Source organism: Eucyclogobius newberryi, unplaced genomic scaffold (genome assembly GCF_026437365.1).
Source record: "Eucyclogobius newberryi isolate DKJ021-1_F unplaced genomic scaffold, fEucNew1.0.hap1 SCAF_22, whole genome shotgun sequence".
Lineage (NCBI taxonomy): Eukaryota > Metazoa > Chordata > Actinopteri > Gobiiformes > Gobiidae > Eucyclogobius > Eucyclogobius newberryi.
Genome location: NW_027315857.1, coordinates 7642525 through 7655203, shown reverse-complemented (window position 1 = coordinate 7655203; position 12679 = coordinate 7642525). Strand labels below are relative to the sequence as shown.

The 12679-nt window shown below is 39.3% G+C and overlaps 1 protein-coding gene across 4 annotated transcripts in view; it reads right to left on the bottom strand.

The window, feature by feature from the left end:
* LOC140372062 (multiple PDZ domain protein) overlaps nucleotides 1–12679 on the bottom strand; it is a 55328-nt gene that overhangs the window by 37617 nt on the left and 5032 nt on the right. For all 4 annotated transcript variants that reach the window (XM_072459330.1, XM_072459331.1, XM_072459332.1 and 1 more), the window contains exons 3-14: nucleotides 9638–9790; nucleotides 8904–9043; nucleotides 8426–8639; nucleotides 7681–7803; nucleotides 7029–7223; nucleotides 6159–6261; nucleotides 5898–5986; nucleotides 5060–5300; nucleotides 1547–1633; nucleotides 1223–1302; nucleotides 585–731; nucleotides 339–503 (exon numbers count right to left, since the gene is read on the bottom strand). In XM_072459330.1, coding sequence (XP_072315431.1) covers nucleotides 339–503; nucleotides 585–731; nucleotides 1223–1302; nucleotides 1547–1633; nucleotides 5060–5300; nucleotides 5898–5986; nucleotides 6159–6261; nucleotides 7029–7223; nucleotides 7681–7803; nucleotides 8426–8639; nucleotides 8904–9043; nucleotides 9638–9790 — 1737 coding nt within the window. The remainder of the gene's footprint in view (nucleotides 1–338; nucleotides 504–584; nucleotides 732–1222; nucleotides 1303–1546; nucleotides 1634–5059; nucleotides 5301–5897; nucleotides 5987–6158; nucleotides 6262–7028; nucleotides 7224–7680; nucleotides 7804–8425; nucleotides 8640–8903; nucleotides 9044–9637; nucleotides 9791–12679) is intronic.

Genomic DNA, 12679 nt, shown 5'->3' with positions numbered 1-12679 from the left:
ATATTACATACAAAAATTAAAGGGGAGTGGCTATATTAGTTTCAAGTCAAATAGCTTTCGAACAGGGATTTGAACACAAATATACAAAATTACAGATTTATGCTCATTAAAGGAACTATTTATAGAAGTGTGTTTGATTTACGAAGTGTGTATGCCCCACCGAGAATTAACATAACTTTGTATATTAATGTCCTAGACCTGATTGCAAACCACTCTGAGGGAACCCGTACTCACATGCAGCCTACATAAGATCCCAAAAGCACTGGTAAAAATCTAAAATTCTGTATTTTGCAAATGAACATACTAAATTAAATCAAATTACATTACATTGTTAGTACCTGGAATTTAGTGATCAAATCCTCTGATTCAGGTACAATAGAGTCCATGTCTGTCTGCAGATGTGGAGCCGGTCTGCAGCACGTCATGTACACACCGAGAGGCAGCTCTTTCAGGATCCTCACCACTTCTTTGTGCGATTCGCCAATTAGAGAGATCTCATTGACCTGTCGAATTGTATTAAATCAATTAAACAACATGAATCGCCAGGAGGATTGCCTGATTATAATTGCATCGCGTCTCTGTACCTCAAGCAGCTCATCTCCACTGAACAGCTTACCGCAGCGGCCCACCGGTCCCTCGGGCAGCACTGAGCGGATGTAATGGTGCCCGCTGTTCACCTCCAAACTGATGCCCAGGCCACTGCTCTCACTAAACTTCTCCACCTGCGCCACCTGCCAGACACAAGCACATCTCATTCAGTTCAGTCACTGTTGGAGACGGGCAACATATCAAAATTTGGATAATATTGTGAATGTTGTTTCGACGAAATGCTTAAATTTGAATATTGAGTCTATTGTTTATTGTAAAAAATGCTACAAAAAGAGCTGATTAAAACAATGATAATTTGTGATGTTTCTACACTTTTGTGATTAATTTTTTACAGACATTTCACATTGATAATTAAACCTTAAATAATAAGTTTAAAGAATTGTTTTAACACATTTCTATTGGATTTACAATAATCTGACTATCGTTATCAGGATATTCCAAGAAATATCAAGCTGTACATTTATGTCAATATCACCCACCCTTACTTGCAAATATATAATATCTAGAACATTATATAGTAACTGAGATTGACAACTATTGAGCTAAAATATATCATCATATCTAACAGTATAAATATTAATGAATACATGTATTGGCTGGAAAAATAACTTACAACAACTTCATTATTTGGTCCCAAAATCTCCAGCCACTTCTTGACAAGCTCTTCCTCTTCAAACGATGCAAGTTTCATTCCTTCAAGACATCAAAAGCAAAAATCATTCTAAATTAATAAGCACTCACAATCATTCATTCAGCTTAGAAGACTAAAAAAAAAACATCTGACATGCTTGTGCAGAAGACATTTCAACCACCACCGGGCTGCTGTGAATACTCGGCCCCGCGCGTCCCGGTGGTCCTGACACCAGTGGCTCTTATCAGCCAAACGCATGCCCACTATCTGTGCTCGTGCATTTAAGGAGGGCTCCCGGGCTCCTACCGTGATTGTCTTGTGTTAGGTGATCCGCCTGTCTGCTGACATCGGATCCTTCAGTCTTTGTGTGGGGCTGCTTTTCATCTGGGGCCACTGTAAACACACACAATGAGCGCTACGACAGACAGACGCGAGCATCGGAGCAGGCAGCCGACAAACACGCCGCCGGCAACAAAGCGGCGGGGAAAAAAGACACCTTTGCGGCATCAGCGCTACGCAGGACGGAAAAAAAAGATAAAAACTGCTTCACTTCCATTCAAGGGACCGTTATTTTTCAAACTCTAAACTACCGTACATGAGGTTTAAAGTCAATTTGACAACACATTTTGAGTTTATTTGCCAAAATCTGGTGTCATTTTTGTAATACATTGTCAAAAGTCTGGCTTGGGATGGTACCGTATTTTTCGGACTATAAGTCATAGTCATAGTTTTGGCCGGGGTGCGACTTATACTTATATTTATACTTATATACTTATACTCCGGAGCGACTTATATGTGATATGATTTGTTATTTTCACACTTGCAACCGCATTTCATACTCCAGTGCAACTTATATATGTTTTTATTTCTTCTCTATTATGCATTTTTTAGCTGGTGCGACTTATACTCCGGTGCGACTTATAGTCCTGAAAATACGGTACAGTGCATCTGGTTACCGTTTAAAGGTACAAATACATGATCGAATAAAAACGTTTAGGTACTAATAGTATCAGGATGGAAAAATGGAACCAAAAACTGGTAAAAGCTGATTTTTTTTCTTTAAATGACAAGTTTTGATGCCTGGTCAGTCCTGGAAGACAAATGAATGATGAAAACGACTTACTCGAAAGAGCATTTACGGGAATTTATGCACGTTGTAGTCTTGCTTTGTCATTCTACAGATTATTACAGGAACAGGCACTGATAAAGTAGCACCGAAAATCAGGTATTGAAAGCTACCCATGCCTTAATCTATAGTCACAACTGTCCTGAACTGACGTGGCTGCCATTATGTGCCAGTGGCCTCTCTGATCACCACCGTTCTCTCATTGAAACAGGCAAGGTGTGTGCAGAATTTTAGGACAAGAGAAGGTCCATACAGAGAAGGTACTAGACTAGAGAAGGTACTAGACTAGAGAAGACTACTAGACTAAAGAAGACTACTAAGGTACTAGACTATAGAAGGTACTAGACTAGAGAAGACTACTAGACTAGAGAAGACTACTAAGGTACTAGACTAGTGAAGGTACTAGACTAGAGAAGGTACATACAGAGACTAGAGAATGTACTAGACTAGTGAAGGTACTAGACTAGAGAAGGTACTAGACTAGAGAAGGTACATACGGAGACTAGAGAAGGTACTAGACTAGAGAAGGTACTAGACTAGAGAAGGTACTAGACTAGAGAAGGTACTAGACTAGAGAAGGTACTAGACTAGAGAAGGTACTAGACTAGAGAAGGTACATACGGAGACTAGAGAATGTACTAGACTAGTGAAGGTACTAGACTAGAGAAGGTACTAGACTAGAGAAGGTACATACGGAGACTAGAGAAGGTACTAGACTAGAGAAGGTACTAGACTAGAGAAGGTACTAGACTAGAGAAGGTACTAGACTAGAGAAGGTAATAGACTAGAGAAGGTACATACGGAGACTAGAGAAGGTACTAGACTAGAGAAGGTACTAGACTAGAGAAGGTACTAGACTAGAGAAGGTAATAGACTAGAGAAGGTACATACGGAGACTAGAGAAGGTACTAGACTAGAGAAGGTAATAGACTAGAGAAGGTACATACGGAGACTAGAGAAGGTACTAGACTAGAGAAGGTACTAGACTAGAGAAGGTACATACGGAGACTAGAGAAGGTAATAGACTAGAGAAGGTACATACGGAGACTAGAGAAGGTACTAGACTAGAGAAGGTACATACGGAGACTAGAGAAGGTACTAGACTAGAGAAGGTACTAGACTAGAGAAGGTACTAGACTAGAGAAGGTAATAGACTAGAGAAGGTACATACGGAGACTAGAGAAGGTACTAGACTAGAGAAGGTACTAGACTAGAGAAGGTACTAGACTAGAGAAGGTAATAGACTAGAGAAGGTACTAGACTAGAGAGGGTACACACAGTGAAGGTACTAGACTAGAGAAGGTACATACAGAGAAGGTACTAGACTAGAGAAGGTACTAGACTAGAGAAGGTACTAGACTAGAGAAAGTATATACAGAGACTAGAGAAGGTACATTTTAAAACGTCCAGCACCACCTAAATGTTTCCTTTTGACAGTCTCCTGGAGACTGTCTCCGTTGCGTTACTGGGTGTTGACACATCTAATTAAAATTTAGCTCCATCAATCACTAGCGGCGCTAAATAACTCAGGACCGTCGGTTTCATGCCTCTCTTATAGCCTGCAGCTCCTGTCAGTTCATCAGTGCTTCAGAATTTCTCATCCTGCAACTTGGATATAAATTCTTTAAAAAGCTGAGGAAACACATCTGTCAAAGCTGAGTTGTTTTTATTTTATAGTCGTTAATTAAAAAAAATAAAAAGTCACAATTCTTAGTGAAAATCATTGTTTAGTTTAGGATTAGCATTGGCAGATAGTAGATTTAGTAAACACTTGGTTTTGTTTCTTCCATGCTTATTTCATCATTTTGGATCTTTTATAAGAATTCAGAAAATATCAAATCTTACCCATGGTCCCATTTCACTCCATTTCACTGCTATTGCGTTTAAAATGAGTGATTTATGTTATAAAAGGTGGGCTGTGTTCAAAATTTACACTTTAAACATGTCTAGGGGCATCAACATTTGAGAGAAGATTGCTAAAATATTCAAACAATCGCGCACAGTTTGTAGAAGTTTGAAATACAGGGTTAGCAGGTTTTGTACAGAATGAGACAGGATATTTTATTATTTGCAAATTACCTAAATACGGCGGTTAAAGACTGGACGGACATCATAGCTGACAGACGCAACATGGAAAAAATAACCGCCAGACTTAACTTGAAAAAGGACAAATTCAACAAGCAATGGACAAAATGGGACTCATAATTCTCGCCATAAGATGCTTTAACCTCTTTTTTCCATTAGATGCTAGTTCACTACCTGCTAACCCTTATCCTTTACATATTTTGAATTTGTCCTACTCAGCCCTACCCTCCTTTTTTCTTTTTTCTTTTTTTTCTTTCTTATTTTTTTCTTATTTTATTTAATGTAATTTATTTTTTTCTTATTCATATTATTTGTTTTATTTATTTGTATTATTTATTATTCTAATATAAGCATAAGAGAAAATGTATGTGTGTGTGTGTATGCATAAGTGAACTTAAATTTGTACATCCATGTATGTATAAATATTTTTTTTCCTCTCATTATTTAATTTTCTTCCCTAAATCTTTAAATAGGTCATTTTGTGTTATGTATTTTTTGTTGCTGTGTGTTCAAAAACACATAAAAAAAACAATAAATAGTAAAAAAAAATTACCTAAATAATTGCTAGTCTCAGTATGCATCTGGGTGTCTACGCGTGACAACCTTACCTTGCACATACTCCTCTTCCCTGTCCCCCTCCAGCTCGAGCTCCCCCACGGTGGCGCCGGTTGTGGGCGGGACGGCAGCGGCGGCGGGGGGCAGGATGGCGACACCGGGAGCCACAGCGGTCGGCATCTCCTCGGGCCTAAATCCGCGGCGGATGAGCTGAAGGTGCACCGTCTGCCCCGTGTGCCTGAGGACTTCCACTGCCTGCTGATTGGTGTATCCCTGAATGTTTACACCGTCCACCTGCAGGGGGCGACGCAACGTGAGCTCGGGGATTAAAACGAGGGGCGTAGGACATTTTGCCCAGTTGAATGTGACACGACGTTACAGGCTAGTTTTGTCTCGACTTTCTGAATGTGGTTTTAGATCCGACAAGAGCAAGATTATTATAAAACTGTTCAGAAAGTGTTCAATTTTGTCCTGTTAATGGGATTTTCAAATTAGCAGCTGGTTTATATCACATGGAGATGGAGGCAAGAAGGTGTCGGACCGTTCAGAATAGAATTACTGAAACCAAAATAATTATAATAACAGCCATTAGAATTGTCATTGTTGTCGGAATTCCATATTAATAACACAGAGCAAAACTAAATGGTTTATCTCACGTCTCAACGATGCGAGAAATAGCCCACAGTTCAACATTGTCTGCCTGTGTAATGAAATAAAGAATCTAATTGCCTAGTATGTTAATTCCAGACACATTAATACCAGTTTTGAATTATTCAACGGGATCTATCTCTTTTTTAATTTCTCCACTGGATGAAGAATGTGATGATTACGTGGATAATATAAAACATCCACTGCTCATTTTACCACAAAGAGCATAATTGAGATACTTACGGCAATGATCTGGTCCCCCACGAGAATTCGTCCATCTTGATCGACTGCGCTGTCTTTGGTTATGCTCTTGACAAATATACCAGACGGCTCTGAGAAGTCAATACATGTCAGGAATGATGAGGAGTTAAGCATTTTGGTTGTGAGATTTGTATTCCCATGACAGCGTTTGATCTTGCCATTGGCCGTATGTAAATGTATACTGTTTGTTTAACTTCAGAGGAACTATACAGTAGTGGGAACACTCACTGAAAAATGATATACCTGCATTTTTATCGGCAACATAGCCAGCGATAGTTATGCCAAGTCCTTGGGCATTTTTTGTGAGGCTGACATCAAACGCATCCGTCTCATCTTCCTCATAACCCTGCAGAAAGAAAGAGAGAGAGTTGGTCAAATCAACTCTTAGTCACATCAAATAATATCAATCAATCAAATCAATCACAATTCTTACAAAAATGCAGTTCAAAGTCCTTTACAGCGTTAAAAAAACATAAAAAAAAAACCACATTACAGAGTAAGTAACAATAAATCAATAAAACACATTGAAATAGTAAAATATAAAAAATCTGATAAAAGTATTTCAGTCATATGCGCGGCAAAAAATATAAATACAATAGAATAAATGTTATGATGTCAATTAAAATAATGAAACACAGTTATGTTTTACCCAGGTAAAACATAGTAACTGTGACAAACTTTAGACCTTAAACTTTTTATTCAATGCATTTTGGTAACATTTTCATTCTAAACAAGAAGTTATTTTGCATTTTAATATACCGGTATATGGTAAAATTACATTTAAGGGTGATTTTATTGTTTCATAGTATTATTATATTATGGTAGTAATTAATTCTAAAGCAGCAATTTGAGCAGGTATTGATACTGAAAAAATGACTAAATCGGACATTTCCTGAATAGTTTTAGAATTGTCTTGAGCTGTATCGGGATTAACATAAAATAACATGGAAATATTAAAAGAATATACGATTAAATTGGAAGCCTTCTTCTTGGCATTGACATTGCTTTTGAAAGGTTTGTTTTGAGACATTATTATATTTATATGGCAGTACTGCATTAGGTATGTAATCTAAGTTATTTCGTAGTGACCTCTCTGAAAAGTAGCGCTTGTACCTGTTGCTCGTTGACAGTGGGCAGCACCACGGGCATGACCGCAGAGGGATTCTCCTCCACTGGACCTCTGGTGACCACCAGCTTCACCCTGTTCCCACACTGCCTCAGGACCTGGGCCACCTGCTCACTGCCCATGCCAAACAAGTCTGTGTCTCCAATCCGCAGAATGTGATCCCCGCTGCGCAGGCGGCCATCCTAGAACGTCATGAAAGGTTTCCATGTCAATAGACACAATCATTATTGATTATTGCAGCTGCAGATATTATTATGCATTTTTGTGGTATTTAGTGATAAACTATCACTTGTGTGAGCATGACTTTACATTTTTATTGTTCTATGTAAACTGTAATATTGATATTGAATGATATCAGCAATAGCTGCATTGGCAAGTTTTTATTTTCAAAAATGTTCCTATTGACATTTTTTAATCCTATGTGTATGAGCTGGAGTTAAAATGATTCTAAGACAGGGCTGCAGAGTCAAAAAAAATGCTTTTGCTCCGACCCATTTGATTAAAATAGTGTAATTAGTTTGGTAATTGAATGGAAACTTAATTGTAATCAATCACAATAACCATGTGACCAACTGCACATAAAATGAATGTACTACAAGCCATTTTGCATGAACAATTCCTGAACATTGAGGATCTCACCTGATCAGCTATGCCTCCAGGAAGGATAGTTTTAACAATAACTCCAGTAGTCTTCCCTCCGACTATCCCGAAGCCCAGGCCGGTCCCATCATTGACCAGTTCAATGGTCTCCACATGCTGCAGCTGGAGCCCAACAAAGACAAAGAAGCTAATTAGTTGTGTCATATAATGCTTTGAAAAGGACCAGACCGAAGCCCCGCTGTGCCAGCGTATCTGCTCCAACACATTGTACATACTTTTATTAAAGTCAGCTATTTAAGTGGTTATAATGCCTTGGAGCTATAATCTATACACATTCATAAAACAAGGTGACAGGAAGAGCAACTTAGTGCACTGTTGGCACTTTTTGTTCTAGTTAAAAGGGCAACACCCACTTTTTCTCAAACCACATTTGATTTATTTATTTATTTAAGGACATAGCATTTACATTGGATGAACCAGATGCAATGTTGTAAGTGTTATAGCAGAATATGCTAATTTTCAACACCTGTCCATTGGGCCAATTTAGAGTTGCCAATTTTACCTAACACATGCATGTCTTTGGACGGTGGGGAGGAGCCGGAGAACCCAGAGAGAACCCACGGTAACACGGGGAGAACATGCAGACTCCACCCAGAGCGGTTATGTGATGTTGGTCTGGTCCGGGAATCTCAAGCAACGCCAAAAAATCAAATGCTGCTTTAATGTGTTTCTGGAGTCTTTTTTAAAAAAACAGTAATTATTTTAAGTATTTCCACTATCTTACCGCGCTTGACTTGGCCGACAGCGTGCTGGCAGAGGACGGCGTGCGGGACACCACAGGACTGGTCAGCCTGGGGATGGGGCCTCTGGCTACAGTGAGCTGCACTCTCTCGGACGCACTCTGCAGGATCCCTATGGCCTGCTGGTGGGTCACAGACTGGTCCAGGGGCTGACCATTTATGGACAAAATCTGGTCGGCTTCTCTGAGTTTCCCATCACTGCATGAGCAAAAGAATAACAGCAAATTAAACCGTCTGAAGGCAGCTTTCTGAAGTTAAAATGTGAAGCGGGTTTCAATTCTGTTCACTTTCTCCTTGACTCCTCGATTCCTCCGCAGTCAATCACAGATACAGCCAATAGGAATCGACCTGCTACTGTCCTGTACGGTCCTCTATCTACAGTGCTCTTACAATGAGAAGGAATCGAGGAGTCAAAGAGGCGAGTGAACAGAACTGAGGAGCAGCTGAGCTCTTGATCCGTACCAGTGGGCCACGCTTCCCGGTTGGATTTCCTGAATGAAGATTCCGAGCTCTCCTCTGTTCTCGCTCTTCAGGCCGACCACGCTGAAACCGAGACCTCCCGACACCGGCTTCTCCAGCTCGGCGTGCAGAACGTAGCGACCCTGCATCAAACGCGTACTTAATAACTTAATAACCCTTTGGTCTTTGCTTTCACAGTATCACATCAAAGCTAGCGGAAAGTCTTAGAAGACTTTCTGGAGAGCCGTGAGGGGAAACGTTTTTGTACACGATGTAACTTTTCTAGTGGAGGATGCGTGGAGATGTTATTGCTTTGCCTGGAATGCTCCTCGGTATGCAAATGAACTAGCAAGGTAAAGTTACAGGTTAGATCTGTGGAGAGGCGAGCACGATCACAGAAAAAATGCATGTTTTTCGTGTTCCGGTGAGTTTGAATTCGCTGCATGTCCTTCCCTCTCTCATCCCCATTACACATCACACTGCCCTGTCTAATAGAGTTTGTGGGCCAAAAAATCCTTCAAATAAATAAATAAAAAGAATGCATGTTTTTTTAAAGCATTTTTTTCTTTTCTTTTTGCAATTAATGACATTTTAGATACGTTTACTATAAGTCAGTGAAAATTGACAGTATGTAAACAGAAATATGGTGTGACTTTAAATAGACTAGTGATCCTAAAGAGTACATTATCCAGCAGCTTTACCCAAAACCAGCAGCTACGTTTTAGTTTATGTTTCACCTGAGCCATGGACTGCATGATAAGCTCAAATTCTTCTGCTGCTCGGCCATTGATGTTAGCGGAGAGTTCAGGGATGGAGACGTGTCCCCCATTGGGTGTGACTGCTGCAACTTTATCACCAAAATCACTCGCTCGTGTAGACGGGGCATTCTCCTGTAGATGTTATAAAGAAAAAGAACAATTATTGATATTTTTGTGGATAGTCAAGGGATGAAGTACATTGAAAAGTCAGAAAACTTCATGTCTGGGTTTTCTCATTCTGACATAGAGCTGTAGTTGAAATTCTAGGGCAACTAAAGACATGACCCGTACATCGATTAATCGACCAAAAAAAGGACGGCCAAAATAACCATGTACATATACAAAGAAGTACAAATCCATTTTTACCAAAACTCCAGCTAACTCACTCATACTTTCACCTTTTTACCGTTGCACGTATAAATCATTCTAATTTAAAGAAACGCATTAGTCGACATAAGACATCGTCAACTGATTCATCGACAAAACGACTTAAGAACCCTATTTACATCAGATTTCACCAATGAGCAAAGCAGCAACTATTCCCACTTCAATTAGTTAGAAGTACCTGCTAATTCTACAGTCTTGGAGCGACCACTGGGAAGCTCGCTAGTGCGTTATCCCACCATGATTAGCTGGATCGATAGCAGCCTAATCCTTCAGAGATAATGGCCCTTAGCTGATGTTCCAACTACCTACAATAACAGGGCTCCAAATACAATATCTCTAGCGCAATGGAGGGAGAGCATCACTGGCCATCTGGAAGCTCTAATTTACTCTGGGTTTAATTAGTGCGCCGACTTTAGTTATGTGGCAGACGAATTACATAAATTGGACGAGTGCTAAACATAAAACATTTTTCTGACTGCATTAGCCGGAGGGTGCGATGTTTATGCCTGCCTGAATTGGATATAAGAGGACAAGGATAATGCCCTGCTATTTCATAAACACTCGGTTGGGCATATGGCATCGCTAAAGCTGTCCTTGTGAACTCGCATTAGAAAGTTGACAGCACGGGTTGGACCGAAAGTGTCTGTTTGCATATCGAACTGTCCAAAAAACATGTTAAGAGGAACGCCTCATTTGACAGGCCTCATTAGCGCAAACAAAAGCCTACGCATGGGGCTAAGTTAGCGTAGCATGCTGCTAAGTTGCCGTCCTCATGCATGAGCTTTGTTAGCCGGGGCCTGGCTAAGAGGATTAAAGTTCCAGTTTGGTTCTTGCACATTTAAGAAATTGTTTCTGCCCCACTTCACACAGTCGGCGCGGCCTCTTTGGCGTTGGAGAGGAGGGCCCGGTTGCCATGGTAACCGTGGCTAGACAAGGCCTAACGAGCAGAGCCGCATGGACGGTGTTTGTGTCTGGCAACGACATACACCCTCTCCAAATTGGTGGAGCTTGCAGAAGGGGGCATCTGGGTCTCTGGATGTTGTACAAAATGGCAACGTGGATTAGTATTTGTTTGATTTTTCCCTCTATTTATCTTTATATATGAGGGAAAACATTGAGAGCATTTATTTATCTATTTCCCATGGAGTTCTGCTAGAATTAATGTCGGTTTATGTTTGATTTTCTAACTTTCTGTTGGTGAAATCAACTATTTTGAAGCCCTGCAAGCTGACTGCTATTGTGAAGTTTTGCCTCTACAAAATTAATCAAACTGAACATTTTTTTTAGCATCTTTTTCATCTTTATGGCTATTTTTACAGGTTCATAAAGAAGCAGAAAGTATATTTTGTTGTGTTGATTGTTCAGCTTTTTCATGTCGGTTTGGTGGGATAATACCTAAATATCTTTTCTATTTTTCATATAGATGTGTGAAGTGGCAGTCAAATATTACAAAACAGAAATCGGAAATCCGAAATGTAGGAACAATTTGTGTCAAAGGAACACATTTTTCCGACACAAATTAACAAAATAAAACACTATATTTACCATGGCACCTACTAGTTGGTTAAAATGTGGTGTGTTACAAGCAGAAAAAAGAGAAGAACAGACAAACAAGGCATCTAAAATCTCCAAAAATATTCATTAAAGTCAATATAATCCATTTCATTTATGCTGGATAAGAGTTCTCCAGTGTCCTTTTGATCTCTGTTTCTGTTTATACAGCATTAAACCGAACATACTTTTACATTGAGCAATATTTCCTTTGCTAAAACCGACATAGCTTTAGAATGTACCTCTTTGAAACCTGACGAATTGCCTGCACGCAAAGAAATGCATTCCTTTTTTATAATCTAAATTCCACCAGAGGTAAAGGGAGAGTCTTAGCATCCCAGCCTCCCTCGGCATACCTCGCATACTTTCATTGCCATTTCTCAAATACACCCTGGCCCCTTTCCACTGCGACTTAAGAGCACTTTTCCTCCACTCAAATCCTCCAGTCTCAATGGGCCTGAAAGAGGAACAAACTGACATAGACCAAGTAGCTCCGCTCGTTTGGGGCATTTTACCTTGGGACATGACGGCTATTTAACCACGGCAGAGAAAAACGACAATAGCATGATAAGTTTGTGTGTAAATATACGGAAAAGTAGGATGCGAGCAAGATAAACTACCAAGTATTCAATTGTCTAAACACTGTTAGCCCTGAACATGTGCAATACTGACTTAACCATGTGCAATACTGTCATATTCATTGTGCAATTACTGTCGTACTCACATGCAATAGTGTCACATTCATGTGCATATAACTGATGAAAATAGAGCGTTTCTTTTACCATTATTATTAGTATTATCTTGTCTTAAGCTAGCTGTTTTTATTTTATTTCATTTTTATTTTATTTTGTTTTTATTTTTATTTTATTTTATTTTATTTTTATTTTTATTTTTATTTTTATTTTTATTTTTATTTTTATTTTTATTATATTTTTATTTTATTTTTATCTTTATTTATTTTTCCCCTCCATTCCTCATTAGGGAATGAGAGGTTTTGTCTATAGGAGTTTTTGTTTATAAGTGTTTTTGTTTATAAGAGTTCGTCTATTAAGAGTGTTTTTTTAAACTTCCTATAAGTTATCT